This window comes from Artemia sp. Qi Xiang Cuo, chromosome 11, assembly GCF_049724085.1.
Source record: "Artemia sp. Qi Xiang Cuo chromosome 11, ASM4972408v1, whole genome shotgun sequence".
In the NCBI taxonomy this organism is placed as follows: Eukaryota; Metazoa; Arthropoda; class Branchiopoda; order Anostraca; family Artemiidae; genus Artemia; species Artemia sp. Qi Xiang Cuo.
In genome coordinates this window covers 39,626,855-39,647,948 of record NC_142804.1, presented here as the reverse complement: position 1 = coordinate 39,647,948, position 21,094 = coordinate 39,626,855, and the positions used below count along the sequence as shown (strand labels likewise).

The 21,094-nt window shown below is 34.5% G+C and overlaps 1 protein-coding gene across 1 annotated transcript in view; it reads left to right on the top strand.

Moving 5' to 3' along the window:
* Positions 1 to 21,094, top strand: part of l(2)k09022 (HEAT repeat containing 1 homolog l(2)k09022) — a 175,236-nt gene that overhangs the window by 44,088 nt on the left and 110,054 nt on the right. The window contains exons 8-9 of the mRNA XM_089096772.1: positions 248 to 433; positions 15,646 to 15,863. Coding sequence (XP_088952898.1) covers positions 248 to 433; positions 15,646 to 15,863 — 404 coding nt within the window. The remainder of the gene's footprint in view (positions 1 to 247; positions 434 to 15,645; positions 15,864 to 21,094) is intronic.

Genomic DNA, 21,094 nt, shown 5'->3' with positions numbered 1-21,094 from the left:
ATACTTTAATGAATAAAAAGCTATGCCAAGTAACACCAATATTTTCTGACAAAAAAAAGACAGACGAGAAAAAAAAACCCATAGAAATAAGACTAGACGAAAGAAAACAGTGGAGGTCACTCCAGTGTGATTATACTGTGCAATGCAAAATTCAAGTTGAATGTGCCATTCATTATTCCCTCCCCCCTGACAAAGGATAATCTTCAAGATGCACTTGAAATAAGTCATGCATTAATTCTTTCCATAGGTTGTCCTTTCTGACAGCGTGATGGAGTACATTATTCATGCTCTTGAAGATTCCAATCCAAATGTTGTCTCTGAAGCATTAAAAATAGGTTCATCAGTACTTCAGCTGCCGGTTGAAAAAGTAGCATTGGCTTTGAAAAAAGTTCTAACTCCATGTAAAGCTGGCGATCCTAATCTTTGGTCAGAAGTAAGTTGTATTTTTATATATTGAATTTTGAGAAGTGTAGTAAATTTTGAGCTTTATGATGAAATATATATATATTTTCTTTTTTTTTTTTTAAAAGATGAAAATAATTTCTTTGACGAATTAATTTTCATATTTATAGAATTGGTACTCTTTTAACGGCAGGGGATCGAAATGGTCGAAATTAAATGAATAATATACCATATAAACAATGTTTTTACAGAATCACCAAAACCTTTTAAGAGTCCTTTTTTAGAGCGGTTTCTAAAATTCACTTTTTAGTTGGAAATATTATTCAAATTAACTTAACTGGTTTTGTTTAATTTTAAAACAGGCTCATTCGATTGGAAATTGGAGTGGCCAGTGCCCTTTTTAATAGTCGAAATTAATTTAGGGCAACTAGCCCCCCCCACGCCCATCATTCCCCCAAACACATCCAACCAAAATTTTGAGATAGCCATTTTTTTCAGCGTAGTTGATTTCCAGATAGAAATTATGTTTTTGAGGAGGACAGTCCCCCACAGCCCTTAGGGCAAGAGTTGTAAGTTATGCCCTGGGGGCATATAAGGTTTTTTATAGAAGTCATTGTCGTAGAAAGTTCAAAAAAGGCTTATTTGATTGGAAATTCAAAGGGCTAGTGCCCTTTTTAATATTCAAAAGCGATTAGAGGGCAACTAACCCGCCTCTTACGCCCACCTTTTCCCCAAACACATCCAATCAAAATTTTGAGAAAGCCATTTTATTCAACGTAGTTTTAAATTTTGAAATTAGGTCATTGAGGATGACACCCCCCCTCCCCACAGCCCTCAGGGCAACGGTTGTAAATTATGACCAGGAGGCATATAATGTTTTTATAGAACGCGTTGTCGTAGAAACTTGAAAAAGGGCTCATTCAATTGGAAATTGAAATGGCTAGTGCCCTTTTTAATAGTCTAAAGTGATTGGAAGGCAACTAACTCCTTCCACGCCCACCATTTCCCCAAACACATCCAATAAAAAATTTGACATAGCCATTTTGTTCCACGCAGTTCAAAGTTCAGGAAATTATACCTTTGAGCAGGACACTCCCCCCACAGTCTTCAGGGGCGAGTAAATTTGTAAATTCAGTGAATTTGCACTTTACTGAAAAAATACAAATGAATGTGCATTGTCAGTTTAATATACATATACTGATATTAAGTAATCAAAATGTTAATATTATTTGATTTATTAGAGTTATAAAAGTAAAAACATTTATATTTTTGCCAGTAAAGTGCAAATTTTGTACTGGCCTTGGGAAGGCATAGGGGTTTTGCGCCCAACTTATGTTAATTTCTACTCGTTTTGAGTTTGACTCTGTTATTTATTGTAATTTCTGTTCGTTTTGGGTTTCGTTTATTTATTGATGCTGATCTATGGTAGTTTCACGCTTGGTAGATTTTTTTCTTTTATTTTTGCTCATTTTTTGTTTAATGGAGTTCTTTATTTTCTTTGAAAATCTTATTTTGTGGAAAAAGTTTTTTTAATTAATAACATAAAAAGAGGAGAAACACAATAAAAGAAAACAGAATAAAAGAAAGAACAAATGGTAATTAGATAAACTATAGTTGTTTTTTTCAAGAATTTTTTTTTTTTTGAGAATAATATTTGTTAAGAATGTGGAAGATCCATGTCATATATCTTATGTGCTAATGGGCAGCACTATAGTGTATTAGAAATTGAACCAAGAGTTTTGCTAGTTTCGCTTTGGAGCTTTAATTAGAAGCTACTGAAGCCTCTATTCTTGGGAGATTCAGGGAGTTTTGAAGCCTGCCGAAATTCAAGATAGTTCTGTCGCTGTTGGAGCCCGATTTACTAATTCAATTTATATATTTTTTAGACTAATATTACTATACCCTTGAAAGGTTTCTTATCAACTTACAAAGTAAATGTATTAATTAAACTGTTTAAAAGGTTTCCCTGGACTGGTGCTTTTTGTACATATTTTGTTTTGCTTATATTTATTCATGCATCTACAAATTGGCTCAGTTGAACATTCACACAAATTCTTCAGTTTGTTAATACTATGTTTCCTAACAGTGATTCAGAATTTGTTCATGTGTTTTGCTATATTGAATTTAACAACAGTGTCCGTAGAGCAAATTTTCTTCTTTATATTGGAGTCAAAACTTGGTTTACTCAATTTGATAAATTTCTATTATGTATTTAGTGGATAATCTTTATTCAGTAAATTAATTGATGCAGATATAGAACGATTACATTGATAAAATATCAGATGCAACTTATCGGAATTTTGGAAATGAGCCAAAAAATTGGCGTTCAATGGGAGGGGGAGGTAGGGAGATGGTAGCCTTCGTGTGAAACAGAAGACATTTAAAAATTGTATCAAAAGAGGGAGACGCAAAATACCCCATTTAAATCCTGGTAAAAGCGAATTTTCTTGTAGTACTTGTTCCTCCCCCTATGAAAATTTCCTCGTCACACTCTTGGCCGAAAACTCCTCTAACATTTCAATAGATTGGAATACTTGACTTGACTTGACTTGCTTTATTTACTACTAATTACAAAATAAACTATATACAAGCAACCGCCCGGAGAAGGCTCAAAAAGCCTGATGAAAGACGGCTGCAATCCTCTAATTCTCAACCTCTCAAAATTCTAATTCTCAAAAAAAAAAAGACATGAAAAAAAAAAAAAAAAACTTGAACATTCACTCTCAAAATAAACAATAATACCAAAAACTATGAAGAAAAGAAAAAAAAACATTAATGATGACAATAATAATAAATTACCTCCCCTCTCCCAATAAATGTTTTTTATTTTTACTTTAAACGACCCAATGTGTTCAGGTTCCCGAACGCCAACTGGGATATCATTCCAAATAGCCGAAGCCAAATACAGAATTCCAAAACCTGCACGTGTGGTGTCTCTATACTCAACCGTAAACTTTTCCGCCTCTCTAGTCGCATACCTTTGGAGTGAACTATTTATGCGAACAAAATTTGTAAAAACTGGAGGACATACATCATTCCAACATCTATAGGCAAAAATAGCAGCTTGGTAATCGCCAATCTGACCAATGTTAAGCGCTCTTAATTTTTTAAAACATGACGCGGTATCATTCACATTTTCTATATAATTCCCAAGAAGACGTACTGTTTTATTTTGTAAAATCTGCAGTCTTTTGAAATTTGCATAAAAATTGCTAGACCAAATGACACAACCATAAGACATATAAGGCGCAACAATACTGATAATAAAATGATACAATGATACAATAATGATACAATAATAAAAGAACCGACAATGGTAAAAAATGCTTCAAACGACGCAAAATTCCCAGACCTCTAGCAACTTTAGCTGCAACAAGATCACTATGGTGCTTCCAAGACAAATTACAATCAAGCTGGAAGCCCAAATAACGCACCTCATGCACCAGTGACAAAGGCTTACCATTAAAAAATATCTCTCCATCAACACTCGGAGGCTTACCAACTCTCCTAAAAACCATAAAATTAGTTTTTTTAACATTCACTGACAAAAGGCTTAAACTTGTAAATACATAAAATGACTTTAAAACCCTATTTACTTTCAACAATAGATCATCAATCATTCGACTAGACATAGTTAAAGCAGTATCATCTGCGAAAGTCGTGATAAAACACTCCGGTAAGTAAAAACGCATTGAATCAACATACACAAGGTACAGAAGTGGTCCCAAGACAGATCCCTGAGGTACACCACACTTCACTTGATAGGGAGAAGAAAATGCATCATTTAAATCAACTTGAATAGATCTTCCACTTAAAAAACTATAAAACCATTTCAGATAATTACCACGAACTCCAAGGGACTGTAGACGTTTGAGTAAAATATTAAAATCTACTGTATCAAACGCATTTCTAAAATCAATAAAAACAGTCAAAGGTATTTCACCACGTTCAAAGCATCTATTTACAATATCACAGAGAGAATGCACGGCGTCCGACGTCGAGTGACCTTTCCTAAAGCCGAACTTAGTTTCACTTAACATTCCTGTTTTCGTAAGGTAATCATACAGCCTTTTATGTACAATTTTTTCAAATATTTTTGAAAACAGGGGAAGGATTGATATAGGTCTATAATTTTCGATATCTAGTTTAGACCCACCTTTATGGAGAGGGATAACTTTTGCCCTTTTAAGCGCATCGGGGAATACCCCAGTTTCCAGGGACAGATTGATTATGTGGACAAGACATGGTATTAAATAACACATCACTGATTTAAAAGCCTTCAAATGAATTCCATCTGTCCCTGCTGAATTCGATTTGATTGTTTTCACAACCTTCAGAATTTCATCTCGAGTACACGGTTGAAATTCAATTTCATTTCTAATTCCTCTTTCATCCAAAATTTCGTCCTCCAAGGAATCATTATTAAAATTCACTATCCCTTCCGCCTGCACATTTTGACCAATACTTGAGAAGAACTCAGCAAATTTATTAGTAATAATCGTTTCATCACTCACTGCTTCTCCTTAAATCAGCAGCGAATTGGGTGGAGATTCTTTCTTCTTTCCAAATAGGTCATTTATAACCTTCCAAGTTCCTCTCGCATTATCCTTATTTAAACTCAGTTGGTTAGCAAAATATTCTTTTTTAGCTTTCCTTCTCATTGAGTTCACTTTATTACGTATTATTTTAAACTCTTCCAATTTCTTGACACACTTACTATTTAAATAATCTACATACACTTGATTTCTTAAATGTGACGCTTCAAGAATTTCTGTAGTTATCCAAGGCTTCCTGGGTTGATCCTTATGCAGTTTCACAAATTTAAATGGGCAAGTCTTGTCATAAATTGGCTGTATGATCCCCATCATGCAATCAAATGCCCCAGAAGCGTCATCTTTTATCTCCAAAATCTCGCTACGATCAGTGCTGCTTAACTCATCACCAAACCTCTGTAAGTTCTCTTTTTTTAACGATCGAGTCTTCACTTTTTTCTTTCATTTCTTTTTATGCGGACACAAGGTTCCGTTCCGAGAACTGGAAAATGGTCAGAACAAGGATACAGAACCACATCAGCATAACTACGATCCAGATGCTTCGAACCAACAAAAATATTGTCAATGAGAGTAGCTGAATGACTCGTAACCCGTGTTGGAATATTAGCTAGGGGAAAAACATCATTAGCAACCATCAAATTAAAAAAATCAAGATTCACTCCATTCAGCGATAGCAGATCAAAGTTAAAATCACCCATACAAATAAAATCTAAACCTGTCCGAGACACCGCACGCGTAAGTTGATCGAATCCACGCTCAAAATCTTCCCAGCTTGCGCTCGGTGGCTTATACACAATACTAATCAAAAATTTACTACTACCCAAATTTAAATCAATACTAAAACTTTCAAACTTACCCTCTATCCAAACATCAATATCATTTCTTACTTGGTATGTCAATGACTTTGAAATCAAACACGCAATTCCCCCTCTGTGAAGTGACGTCCGGTTTTTAGCCTCCAAATTATAATCTGGAAAAGAGTACAGCAAGAAAGAGTGTTCCTGACTAAAAAAACTTTCAGATATACCAATAAAACTAATTTTTCCTTGAGAATCAGAAAGAAATTGCAACACATCTTCATAACCAGTAGTGAGGTGACAATTCCAGGCACATAAACGCAACGAATCGGCTTCCCGGGGTCTAACTTCGATCTTTGGACATAAGCACTATTTTTTAACGGTTGAAATCTAACTTGGTTCATACACGGTTCAGCATCTCTTGCTATTGGTGCCGATAAAACCTCTTCTAGACGAAAAGGTCGGCTCATTAAATCATCAAGTGAAGAACCAGCGAAAGTAAATAAATAAACATATAACATATCTCTCTAAATAAAAAAAAAGAAAAAAAAGTAAGAAATAAAAAATAGGAGACCAAGACATTTTTTTTGCAAATAATAATAGAAAGACTAAAACCAAAAACGAAACAAAACGGAATAAGAAATATACTGTTGGAACTGCGATGACGAACATTTTTAATCAAGCAATTTGCAGTCTCCGATCTTGAAAATCCCAGAAAATCATATTTTATCGCCATTTTTTTTCTAATTCTCTTTTTTCTCCAGTGGCATTAGGCTACTGGAATTTCAATACTATGGCTGAAACTAAGGAGCGTACGGGGCTTCTCAGCCTTTATAATAATTGTTAGTCCAATAAACTATCCCTATATATGTTGGACTATGCAAAATTGGCGCTTTATTGAAAACATAAAACCCATAGATAAGAGAAAATGTAGTTCCATTTCCCAATTTTTTTTATTTTATTTTTTTAGAAGCCTACAGATCTAACCGATCAATTTATAAGGCTCTACAACGGTCTCTCACCAGCCTTGATATAAAAAAAACTAATACAGAAATATTGATAATTTTCTTTAAATTCTAAGGGGAAAAAAGCAATGCTAGTTCAGTAGCCGAGAAATTGTCAAGCAGCCTAGATAGTATTACCTGATGTCAAGAGTTAATAGACCATTATGTGAACCCAGAAACGTATTTTCTGTTTTTTAAATGTAGATTTAGGTTACGATGGATTTTTTTTATATTCCTACCACGGCCGAGACAGCTTTATTTCAGGTTGTTTCAAATGAAACTGTAGATATTGAGTTCAAAATTGAAAATAAGTAGATTACTTGGGTCGGGTTTATTTTACAGAGGTCATAACATATTAAGCGAATTAAAACCTTATAAACCTTCCGAAAACGGTTCATTTTTCAATTTAAAAAATTCTATCATATATCCTATACTCTTTCGTGTTTTCAGTACAGCTTTAGCATTGCACAATCTTACAAATTTAGAGGTAGTTTATTAGGCACTAATTTCATTGCTGTGTAAAAGGCTGATAAAAGATATTTTCTGTGGTTTCAATTTGCTCTTTACTGTCATTAGAACAATCTTTTCTTTAATAAAAATAAATATAAATAATAATAATAGTATAAAAAAGCTTTGTCACCATCGTTTATAGCGTAATTTCAGATTAATCATTCGGTTTTGATTTTTAATTGATTTTATTATTTCAATCTACATTTTTTCTTTTGACAAAATAAAGCTTGTTGCATTATTTGTGAAGTTTTTAAACTGTTAACGAAAATAGAATCATGCTTAACTTTATCTTTTCTTTCAGTTATTTTAAATAAAGTTTGAAGTTTATTTATGTAGAACCATATGTATAACCCTGAGCACATTCGCAATAACTTATTTCGGGGAGGGGATGTATTTGTCAAAACCACATAAAAATTAATTAACAGAAAATATTTTGCGAATTTAACGGACAATGCTGACAAATGGGGAAGTATAGATTATTTCTGATGATGTAGGCTTGAAAGAATTTTTACATATGTGCCTGCGTACCATCAAATGGCAATAATAGCAATAAAACCAATTAGTTACTCACTTACAATTGTTGCTTTACTGTGACTAATTGAAAAAAAAAATTCGAAAAAGAACTTTTTATAACAAAAGTAAAGAGCCATATGACTACCTAATAATAGCAGAAATACAGTCTTACAATAATCAAGACATATAACGAACAGAAAATGAAATCCAAAATGAATAGAAATTAAAAGAAAACAATCACATCCAGTGTAAAGATAACAAATACTGATAAAGCTGAATAAAAATGTCCTAAAACGAGAAAAAAAAAAATTAAAAATCAAGTAAAACTTAAAACGGACGGAAGTTACTAGCCTACACACAGTTTTAGGGCTACTGCCACCCCTTTCTAAAACTTTTAAAGGACAATGCGTCATTTTTGAATTGTCGAAAACTATGTGTATTTTGAACAGTGTTTCTTAATTTGTCAAAACATCAACGAAAAAAAAAAGTAAAATTACCATAATAATCAAAATAACTAGAAAAAGCTAATGAAAACAAGCGGAATAAAGGTTGAAATGACTAGAACTCGTTTTGTGGATCAAGGATAACATTTAAAATTTAAGAGAGAAAAACGGGTTTAATTAATCAAGCAGTGAACAATACGTACTAAAACCAAAACACATCAAAAACATTAATTGAAAAATTTCCGAATATTTCAACTCCACATCCTGGAGCCTTTATCAACAGGAAAAAAAGAACAGAGAAAATAAAATAAATTTAAATCATTAAAAAAAATACAGCAAGAAAAAGAGTAAAAACAACAACAAAAGACAACAAATAGATAGCAAATTTAGTTTTTTCGCATGATTAGCCTCATTACGTCTGTTTAAGTGATACTCGAAACAAAACGATTTCGGTATTGTTTATCTATTTTACAATTCTCTAAAAACTTTTGTTATGTAATAATATTGGCATGTTTTCTGACAAGATTCAAAATTGAAAATATCGAATTGGTCTTTTGCGACCCGTAGGCTACACGTAGATAATTTCTTAGGCCACACTGCTTTTCCATTTAAAATTTAAGAGAGAAAAACGCGCTAAATTAATCAAGCAGTGAACAAAACGTACTAAAAACAGAACACAACAAAAAACATCAATTAAAAATTTTTTAATAAACTTACTCCACATCCGGGAGCCTTTATCAACGGAAAAGAAGGAGGGAAAACAAAATAAATTTAAATAATTTCGCCCGTCCATTTGGGGCCAATTGAAAAGCGGGTCGTCCTGGAATGGGGAGGGAAGAGGTCATAAGGAAGAATTGAAAGACAATTGGGATTTCTTAGGAGGCGTTAAAGAGTGAGGCTTAGAACAGGTTGGGGATTAGGAGGAGGAGTGTGCGGAGCTGTGTTGACCCTAGGCAGTTTGGTGCTACTGTAAGTTGTTAGTAGTAGTAAAGTAGTTTAATTTATGGCGATACTAATTTCTTGAAATTTTAGTAATTCCGTATTCAAGATTCTACTTAACAGCATTTTTTGATTTTTCAATGTTATAATTATAAAAGAAAAAAGTTTACAATACGTTTGGTTTTTTAGTAAAGTACAATTGACACTATAACCTTCAAAAGGTTTAGAGGGATGTGGGGAGAAGGTCACTCTTCATTTTAAGTTTGATTTGATTATTCATTGTAATTTGATTATTCATTTGAATTTATGTTCGTTTTCGCTGTCGTTTATTCATCGATAGTAATTTCTGGTCGTTCTTAGTTTGGATTACTATTTCAGGACTTTATTTCTGCTCGTCTTAGTTATTTTTGTTCTCTTTACTTTTCTTTGAAGAGCGTATTTTTCAGAATTTTTATTGAAATTGGTTTGTGTTCGTTTTTTTGCCAAAGTTTTACCGTTGTTTAATATTGTGAATATTTTCCCATGTTTTAGTCAATTTGACAAACTAGTCTTTAGATTTAGCTCAACATCCCCCTTAATATTCTCTGAAAGTCTCAACCTAATACCCTTATCTGTTCCTGAGATATAGCAGATGCACCATTTTGAAAACTAAAATGCACGTAGCGTCTTTTGACTTATTTCTGCACCCCAGTCAGTATTTCCTGAAAATTTCTACTTAATGCCCATAGCCGTTCCTGAGATATTGAAGATGCGCCCTTTTGACAACCTGGATACATAGTGTATTTTAGTTGGTTCAACATTCCTTGAAAGTTTTAGCTCCATACCCTTGGCTATTTCTGATATATTTTAGATTAGCCTTTTTGATAACCTAGATCCATGTAGTGTCTTTTATTTATTTATTTCAGCATCCCCCTCAATATTACCTGAAACTTTCAACTTAGTACCCTTAGCTGTTCCTGCGATATTGCAGATACGACCTATGGACAACCTGGATGTACATGGTATCTTTTGATTTAGTTCAACGTTACCTGAAACTTTAAACCTAATACTCTTAGCTGTTTCTGAGTTATTGCAGGTATGCTCCTTTGACAACCTGGATACATATAGTGTATTTTGATTTAGTTCAACATCCCCTTCCCCCTTCCACATTCGCTTAAATTGTCCGCTTAATTCCCTTAGCCGTACTTGAGATATTGTCAACACGCCTTTTTGACAACCTTATGTCTAAATCACTATTACTGCTACAAACTGGCTACTACATTCAGTTAACTGGAGTGACACACTGACGAACAACAATTCTTCGTCTTGTTTTGTTAAGTCTATGTATTACGGACACTCATAGTGTAAGATAAGACAAGATTTATTGCTGAAAAACGGCTATCACAAGCCCAAAAGGGCCGAATTCACACTTTAATGTTAAATAAAGCGAAAAAAGAACAACAAAACAAACAATCAAACAACAACAGGAAATTATAAAAGGGTCAGTTTCAAATACGTAAAAATGTAAAAAAAAAAAAAAAAATTAAACTCATAGAATTAGAAGGTCAATGTCAAGTTAGCAAAAATGCCAAAAAAAAAACAAAAACTCGTAAAATTAACACGGGAATAAAAAAAAACAGAAACAAAAACAAAAATTAGTTATTGACTATAAAGAACATAAATAAAAAACCTCCAACTTTGCGAAACGGGCATTGAAATTTATAACTATGAGGGAAAAAGTGAGTGAGGGGGGGGGGAGGCTGCATAGATTCAATGGTTGAAAATGTCAACTATGAAAGGGATAAAAGTTCTTCTATATCTTTCAGTGCAAACTCTTATTGGGGCAAGAAGGGGGATTTCTGTTGACACAGAACACGGAAGGCGGGGTCGAAGGGGTGAATATTGACCAGGGAAATAGGGAGTTGTTCGAGGGTTATGAAGGGCATTGTTAGCAAAACGCAAGGTAATTTTTGCTCTCCTTTCTTTAAGGGTGACAAGATTAGCTCTCCTAAGAAGGGAAATATAAGGTACTTTACCCTCATTGGAGATAATTCTTAGGCATCGTTTTTAAACTGCCTCTATTCTGTTCGACCATTCAATGGAGATGCCTGGATGCCAAACTGGACAGGCGTACTCAAGGGTTGGGCGTACAAATGAGAAGAAAATCCTGAAACAATGCGATTTAGGACATTTAAATTTTTTAAGGAGTTTAAGGAGGGAAAATGCGGCATTTGCACGTTTTAAGGTGTCATCAATATGACAATCCCATTTTAAGTCGCTTGAGATGGTAACGCCCAGTAATTTCATAGTCGTAACAGAGATTTCAGGGGGGATTGGACAGGAGAAAGAAGGGGGAGTTTTAAGGAAATTAATGGTAAGAACAGTTGACTTTAAAGGGCTTACTCTCATTTCGTCAGTAAGAGCTTCGGTTGATGTTAACTCAAAGATGCCCAGTGGTTCCCATTTCAAATTTTTGAAACGCATTTCTAAAACAAGTTATATCACGAACAATGTTTCATCTATCTACAAAATAAACAGCAAGGTTATTTTTCAATGTAAAAAATAAAAATGGACCTAAGAGGGTTCCTTGGGGCACATCATTTTAAATTGGGAGGGGATCAGAATATACATTCAGGTATTTCATGACTTGCGTTCTATTAGAGAGGAAAGACGCAATTATTCTAATTAAATAAGGGTCAAATTTTGCCTCCACATCCGAGGGCGAAATAACGGGAAAATTGAGAGAGCACAAATCATAAGGAGTGTCAAAAGTAAGGGGAGAGGTTCTGAACTATGGAAGAAAGAAACCTGTTCAGATGATTGGCTGTAACTGAAGGGTCTTCTTGGAAACGGAAACCTATATTATTATGTGTTTTCCCACAAATTTTCTTTATTCTATTATACCATTGTTTTGGCTTTGTAGAAAATAAATCCTGGACTTTGCATTTGTAATATGAATGTAATATGATTTACGTATTTCTCTTTTTTTATATGTTTGCGCAGTGAGTTCGCTTCGGATGTTTTACCACTCTACTAGATTCAATTTAATTCTAACTAGTTTTTTTCAATTGGCTAGTAATGTATGGTTTGTCATTAGAACATGTTTTTACTTTTTTCACAGGAGAGGAATTTATGTATTTTGTTTTAATCAGAATCTAGAATTTAGAGACTTAAAAACTAATGTCATTTTTTCCTTTGAGAGCCAGCTAGTTTTAATTGATTATCCAAGAATCAAATGTGTAAAGGCCATCCTTGAAATCTGGATGACAAGTTAACTCAGCAACAGAAAAGGAATGACTAATACTATTGAGAGGCTTCGATAACGAACAAAAGTACAAACTTCATTCTAACGGAGGCAAGGGGACAGTAAGGGTGTAGTAAGCCTGTATATCTAATCAAGGGTAGAATTTCTTTTTGTTGCTGGTATTTTTACTATTTGTTTTAGGGAACTACAAAGGGTATTTAACTTTAGAGCATTAGCATCACCTACTAAGAAAATACTGACGTTCGGGAATTTGCATAGGACAAAGTCGGCACTACTATGCAGTTGTTGGTAGGTCTTTGTGCAGCGTTTTGATTTGGGAAATGATAGAAGCAGCAAAATATAGTAGAATTAAAGGGGCGTGGTAAATCTTTGGGTCTTACACTTACCCAAATGATTTCATCGTTATCTGAAAGGTTGGGAGCGTGAATTAATTTAGGAAAGAGATAATTATTTACAAAAACTAGTATTCCACCTTCCTTTTTACCTAGGGGGTGATCATGAGGACGATGTTTTATGAATTGGGAGTGGTTATTAATTTTCAATAAATCAGGGTTCTGTGTTACGGCAATTACATCAATTTTATGTACTTGACAGAGGGCCTCTAGCTCGATCAATTTGTCGAACTTCAGGCTTTGGGCGTTCATAACAAGGAGCTTTGGGAAAGTAAAACGGTTACCAAAGTGGGCAATTTTTTTTTTTTGTTAATTGTGGGAGACAGTGGGGAGTGGGAGAAACCGGGATCTGGGAGAGGAGAGGCATCTTTTCCGGGATGAAGGCGGGGATTCGTTTGAGAAGCAGGATTAAAAGGCGGGACTGGACCGGGCTTGAGAGAATAGGAGGACAGCGGACAAATTATGGGGATATTATTAAGTTGGGATTTGGGGGACATAAGTTAGAACTAAAACACTGGTTTACACTAGAGTCAAGTAATTCGATGCTTCCATAACCCGAAGTACCTGGGAACGAATATGGAAGTAGGGTATTCTTTGTGGTGATAGAATACGGTGGGGGTCTTAAATTCCTTGGAATGAGCTGGTGGTGGTGCTTCAATGGACACTGGTGTGTTACTTGACCGGCTGGGCGACTCGCGGTTTTTGACAGAGTTTTCTTGGCACGGTTGGAGGGGGGGGGGAGAGCTTGTTTTCGTTGAGCTGAACTGCTTGCGCTATCTCACTGACCTTTGATGTAATGGTGGGAAGGTTTGATGCAAATCGTTTTTTGACAGGTCCAAACTGATGAGAGAAGGAATTGGAAGGGGTGCTGACTGTGGGTTTGATTTAGTTCAACATTCCCTGAAATTTTCAACTTAATACCTAGAAGCGTTCCTTAAATATGGTTCATGCACCCCTTTTCCATTATAAAACATATGCTTGCATAATTGCCCATTTACATTGCTTATGGCCCTTGCCCTAGGCCTGTAGGGGTCATGTCATCCCTGGAGGTAAATTTATTGAGCCTTTCGACTGTTTTGAACAAAATGGCTATCTCAAAATTTTGCTCAAATGTCTCTGAAGATTACGGGGAAAGGCGGGTAGCAAAATAGAGCAAGGGAGGGTGGGTGGTTGCCCTCCAATCATTTTAGACTCCCAAACACGAACTAGAACTTTCAATTTTTCCAATCGAATGAGCCCCCCTCTGAAGTTTTTACGACCACCCCTCCCATATGAAGGGATTCCGGAAAAAGCAAATTGCATTAAAGGCTCATGGATCTTACCTACAGGCAACGCTAGCGCGTTACCTTTGATATCTAGTAGAATATGTCAATAGCAGCGTCTAATCACGCACTTTGTGACATTTTTAGTCGATATTGAACCCTATTTTTCATTATGCTGTATAGTTTCAACTGCTGCTTTGTAAACTGCGCATAGTGATTTGATATGTTCAGAGTATTTATTAACCCCACTAATTACATTGATAGCTGTATTTCCTTCCCACTTAAGTTGCTACTTCTAGTCGTTTTATGCTAAAAATAAAAGCCTCTCTAATTTTAACCATTGTGCTTTCTACCTCACCTATAAATATAATCCTGGCCAATGCTAATTATTAAATTGTTTAATTGACCAGTATTAGTGTTAAATTATTATTTTGGTGTTGTCTTCAAGTCTTTTGTGAATGTGTTCTCTAGTTCTGCCAGTACTTTTGATTACAATCTAGTTGCTGTCATTTGTTTATTTTGTATTATTTTATCTCATTCTCCTCTTCCTTTCCTCCTGCTTCTCAGTCCCTGTTTTTTTCCTCTTTCTACTTCTCGGTAATTTCCATTTCCCTTCCCAATTTTTCTCTTTATTGTACTTTTTTCATCTAATTGGATGAATTGCTTTTGTATTTCAGCTTCCAATTACTTTGCTAGAGGACTCTTTTTTTCCCACCCTTTTTAGTATGTTACTATAAAAACGTAAATACAAAGTGTGAATAAATTCGAGGAGGAAATGCGGAATTTTGATGCTTATGTTTTTTTCTGATTTTGCATTCGTTTTTGTTTTCTATTGCAGAAATGAGAAACTTAACCACAAATTAAATAGAATACCTTAGTTTCAAATTAAATTAAAGAATGACTATGCATAAGAAGAACAAAAATTACGTTTGTTGGAGTGGGGGTTATCGCCCCTTCAGCTCTCCCACTAAATGTTAATAAAATATCGTCAAGGTGAGCTTACTTAATTTGGTTAAGATTCAACTCGGGTATCGCATCGAAATCGGAATTACGAGGTGTAGCCAACATCAGGAAATTTTTTGTTAGCCGCTCATTACTAGAAAATGTGTCTGATTCTCTCTGCCTAAAATGAGCATATTATAAATTATGCAGGACTCTATTTACTGAATTGCTTCATAAAATGAATTTTTCTTAGTTCCTTTTCTGCTTATTTACACATTTTATGTGAATGAAAGTATGAAAAACCGATTTTTCGTTTAAAGATGTCATTCTGAGTTTTCATGCAGCCAACGTTTCTTGTGTTTTCTCTCTCATGGGCGTACCCAAAATTTGAAAGGGGAATTGCAATAATTAAAGACGGGTTTTAAAATGGGAAAATGACAATTTTGAAGTGTTTCTGTTTTCATATAGAAAAATAAAGAATCACACTGCGCAAAATACCAATTTGCTCTAAAAATTTTGAGATTCCTTATAATTTTTATTGTGAAATTTTTTGTGAAATAGGTCTCTAAATGTGAAATGTTGGACTGAGCGGTCTTCATTAACAGGGTTGATATCTTGTTGAACCTTATTTTTTTTTCTTTCAGGCAGAAGGAAAAGCTGTCTCTTTACTCTGCAACGTATTGTATTCAAGCGAAAAAACAAGCGAAATGGTAGCTGAAATAATGCTGATTCTTGTCCCGCATTTTTTTAACGAAGGCTCGGCCATACTGGAAGGAGCTACTGAGTCCGTATTCGCCAAAGACTTCCCAATTATTTGCGAGTTAGCATCAGCCAAAATTGATAAAAGATTGAAAATAATAAGGTAATTCTTCTCATCTTGTGCTATTCTAATGAGATTCAGTTGAAAATACTACTAATGTTGGCTGATGTAATCTCTCGTCTTTTTTTGCGGTTACCATAACTTTTTTTTTGCGGTTTTCAAACAATAACTTGTTTTTCAGGGGTGACCGTATGGAACAAGTAGTCGTAGAATACTGAAAAAGGAGCACTTAAATGGAAGGTAAAAGTTCTGCTGCTCTTTTTCAGCACCAAAACAGATTGCTCCATTGCAAAATCCTAATTTCTGCTATTTTGTGACGTAAGTCAAAAATTTTTGCCAGTGATGGCCAAAGTACTGTCAGCTGTCAGGGCCAGAAGTTACTATATTGCTCGAGATTTTGAATTGTTCACTGTGCTCAGTTTTTTTACTTTCCACAGCTGATCAGAAGGGAGGAATCGAACGTTGTCATACCCACAGTTTTTCCTGCGTTTGTTTTTAGACCAAGCAGGTTAGCCTTCTCACTAGCCGTGTTTATAAAATACTTTAGATGTTTCTTGCAACCTTGGAGTTCTGTAATATGGTCTGCGGAATCTTAATAGCTGACCATCTAGAGGATAATTTTATGCCATCTAATGTCTTTCGTGAGGATGCGTGCATTCGGAATGAGGTCCATATTACTCGTCTCAGATGTTTATCCAGTATAACAAAGTATTTTACCCGGCTCTGAGAGCTAACAAAAATCTCACTCTTTACCAGAGATTCTTGCTTCACCTTTTTAAAATCGTCTAATTGTTGAGCTTTTCCAAACGAAGTTCGTCCGCCCTTTCTATAAAAACCTTATATGACACTAGGGCATAATTTAAAACCCTTGCCCCGAGGACTGTTGGGGGTTGTCATCCTCAAAGACATAATTTCCGGACTTTTCAACTACCTAGAACAACAGGGCTATCTCAAAATTTTGATTGGATGTGTGTGGGTTAATGATTGGCGTGGGGGGGGGGGGGGCTATTTGCCCTCCAATCACTTTTGACTTTAAAAAAGGGCTCTAGCCCTCTCAGTTTCCAATTGAATGAACCCTTTTGGAAGTTTCTACGACATATCCTTCCATGCGAAGTGCCCCGGTCTAAAAAAAAAACAAGCAAAAATAAATAAATAATACATTTTGCCATCATCGTTCTTTACTTAGGCAGCGTTATTGCGCTACCTATGAAACATGTCCTTGGTTGTTATTATAAAAAGATAAATTACAAACAGGAAAAAGCCTATGGTTTTTTCTTAGTTTGAATAGTAAGAGACGATCCTCAGAGAATCAAGGAGCTAAATAAGGTAAATATGCCACCATACCCTAGAAAAGTTTACCGATGATAATACTGGCACTAAAGCTAAGGCTTTAAGCTAATATTATAATATTGCCTTTATTTTTTACGTCATATATGTTTACAGCCTACGATAATGACGTCATTCATCAATCTTGTGCAGGATAATGTACAAGAAATCTTGTACGTGAAAAATGTAAAAGCTCTCTATTATGTTTCAGTGGTTAGCTATCTTGAAAGAAAACGAAAAAAAGTAACGATGCTGTTGATGTGAAATATCATCATAAAGAGCAATTTCCTTGTTTTTCAAGTCAATGGTATTTCCTTGTTGTTCGAGTCAAGGTGTTATAGGTTTCCTTTTGAAGGATTTTAGACATTCAGTTCTAATGGTGTACTTGTATTTGACACTATTTTTAGGAGTTATAGGCTGTTTTATTTCTTAATAAGAGGTTTTAATCGTCTCTTGGTAGGTTGCCGCTACCGCTGCAACCCTGATGGGACGTGATATCGTACTAGGTTGCCGCTACTGCTTCAACCCTGATATAACACAAAAAAAAGATACTGTCGACGCAAAATATGGTTATTGCATTCACTTTCCTTTTTTTCAAGTTAACAGATTTTCCATGCTGTTCAAGTTGAGGGACTGTAATTTTCTTTTATGAGGGGTTACGGACAAGGCGGTTCTTATTAAAAATCTCATATTTTTCAACGATAACTAAAAATGGGAATTGGCCAGGTTTGGCTTTTACTAGGTTGTAGCTATCGTTGCAATCATGATCTTGTATACGAAAATACAGTTTTTCCTAAAACAATTATTTATTTTTGAAGTAATTTTTTTCGTGCTTACAAAAGGTACTAGATGCAACAATTTTTTCTAAATGAACCATTAAACATCTTTGTATGATATTCTGATAGCCCACTAGCCCTGATAGAAGAGAAAAGACACATCAGTACTACAAATGCCAAAAGGGATTTACTTTGTTATTCAAGGTGGGGTTCTGTAATTATCCTCTACAAGGTTTTCGACCATGCTTATTCCAATGGTATAGTTTTCGATTCGATTAGACACCAATTTTGAGTTGTTTCTTTTTCAAAATCACCGTAGTTTTCTTTTCGTTAGGGACTTTCATTTTTAATGTGAACGGAAAAAATAGTTATAATTCCTGAATCCCTGTTGGATGGTAATTTTCTCTCATTAGACAGTATTTTTCCAAATGTGATTTTCAACTTTTCTTTACTATGGGCTGTGGTTCACCCCAACTGCTGCAACCATGACACAAGAAAAAACATGTTTTTTTTAGTCGGAATAGTAAAAGCCGAACCACAGGGAATCAGGCAGTAAGGTCAGTCAAAAATGGCAGCGTATCCCAGAGAAGCAACTTTCAAAAGATGTTTACTTTATAATATCTTGACAAAAGACAAGTGTGTTGCATCGCCATGCATAAGATGATTGATTTTGATATTTCAGTTACTATTGGCTAGAGTTTGTTTTTTTTGCTATAAAATTTTCAAAGAAGACCTGTATCATACTAAGTTTTAGTTACTATGGATACTGTATGATTTGTTCTTTATTAGATTTCATACATGTCTATAATCATGGTATCGATTTCTGCATTTACATTGAACTATATAGATTCTTTATATAATTAATTAGAAAAAACTTTTTCTGCAAAATAAGTTTCTCAAGGAAAAGGAAAGAACTCCATTAAAGCGAAAATGAGGAAAAATAGAATCAAATATTCTTCCAAGCGTAAAACTGCCACTAATCAGCATCAATAAATAAATGAAGCCCAAAACGAACAGTAACTACAATAAACAACCGAGTCAAACTCAAAACGAGCAGAAAATAACATGATTAGGGCTCACAACCACTATACATTCCCAAGGCCAGAACATAATTTGCACTTTACTGAAAAAACTACAAATGAATGTGTATTGTCAGTTTAATATACATATGCTCATATTTATTCTGTAAAATCTTAAAAATTTTTAATTTATTAAAGTTATAAAAGTGAAAATATTTATTTTTTTCCAGTTATGTACAAATTATGTTCTGACTTTGAGAAAGCATAGGAGTTGTGAGCCCTAATCATGCTAATTACTCCTAGTCTTTAGTTTGAATTGGTTATTGATTGTAATTTCTGTTCGTTTTGGGTTTCATTTATTTGTTGATGCTGATTCATGGTAGTTTTACGCTTGGTAGATTATTTAATTCTATTTTAATCATTTTTGGTTTAATGGATTTCTTTACTTTCCTTGAAAAACCTGTTTTGTGGAAATTCTTTTTTTTAAATCAATTTATGTACGTTTTATGTTAACACAGTCTTATTCAGGGAAACTCGTTGGAATTGGAAAGCTGATTGCCCTCCAATCACTTTTGGCTCTTAGAAAAGGCACTAGAACTTTTAATTTCCAATCAGTTTAGCTCCTCTAAAATATCAATGATATTACTAGTTATAATAGAGCAGCGCTGTCTAAGATATTGTTTCAACTTATTGCCCATACTGTCGTTAGTTACAGTAACCGTAATAGTAGTATTGAAAGTATGCTTAATATTTTCTGGCTAGTTCAAAATCCGCCACAACTTACGCTGAAAGGTCCAACTTAATAATGTAAGCCGTTTTTGTGATACAGCTTTGTCGCCCTTTTGACAATCTACATGATCATAGTTTGTTTTGATTTCGTTCAACATCTTCCTAAATATTCCTTGAAAGATTCACCTTAATACCTTTAGCATGTGTAGAAGTATTATTTGTAGTAGTAGTAGTACCATTATTAGCAGTATGTACATATCATCTTTGGATTTATTTTCAACACCCGATGTTTCAACTTAATACACAAATCAATTCTTAAGATACGTTCTTTTGACAGTCTAAGGGCACAGAGTGTCTTTTATTAGTTTTTGTTAATTTTAGCTTCATAGACTTAGCCTTAATAGTAGAAGTATCACAGTAGTTGCGGTGGTAATAGGAGAAGTAGTTGCAGTGTTAGTGTTGAATTAGTAGTAGTAGCAGCAGTATTAATAGTGGTAGTAGCATATACATCTTGCCTTTTGATCAGTTGAACATACCTTTCACGATGCCCCGGAAGTTTCACCTTGGCACGGTAAGCCGTTCCAAAAAATTGCTGATTTGCACTTTTGAATCTTTTTTTGGACGCCCTTTTCAACTTAATACTCTAAGCCTTACAAGTTGTTGCAATTGTAGTAATTGGAGTAGTTTAGCAGCAGTAGCAGTATCTGTAAAAGTAGCAGTGGTAGTAGTTTTAGTAGTGACATGCACATATTACCTTTTTGTCAATTTGTCCTCCCTTTTAAGCTTTTTCTGAATTATTCAACTGAATACCCTAACCCATTCTTGAGATATACCCTTTTTACCACCTGCATGCAGATAATGTGTTTTGATTTAGTTCGAACTCCCCCTCAATATTCTGTAACATTTTCAACTTCACACTCTTAGACTTAATTGTACTAATATCATAGTAGTAGTGGTAGTAGTAGGAACAGTAATAGTAGTAATAGTGTACTATTATTATTATTAGTAACAGTAGTAGCAGGTTCATTTTGCCTTTTGGTCAACTGAATATCACACTCATGATAACCTGGAAGTTTCCTCTTGATGGAAACTTCTTGAGTATAAATTAATATGCTCAGTCATTCCTGAGTTGCATCCTCTTGACAATCTATATTCACATAACATGTTTTGATTTAGTTCAGCATTCCTTGAAAGACTCCCCTTAATACCCTTCGTATTTTGGGAAACTAGTAGTCAAACAAGCATAGCTTATAATATATGTAAACATATAGTATATGTTACGTTGCTCTCAAATCACTTTTGATACTTAAAAAGGGCACTATAATTTCCAATTTCAAATCAAATGAGCCCCATCTGAAGTTTATACAACAAGCCATTCCATAAAAACCTTATATGCCCCCAGGACATAACTTACAGTCCTTGC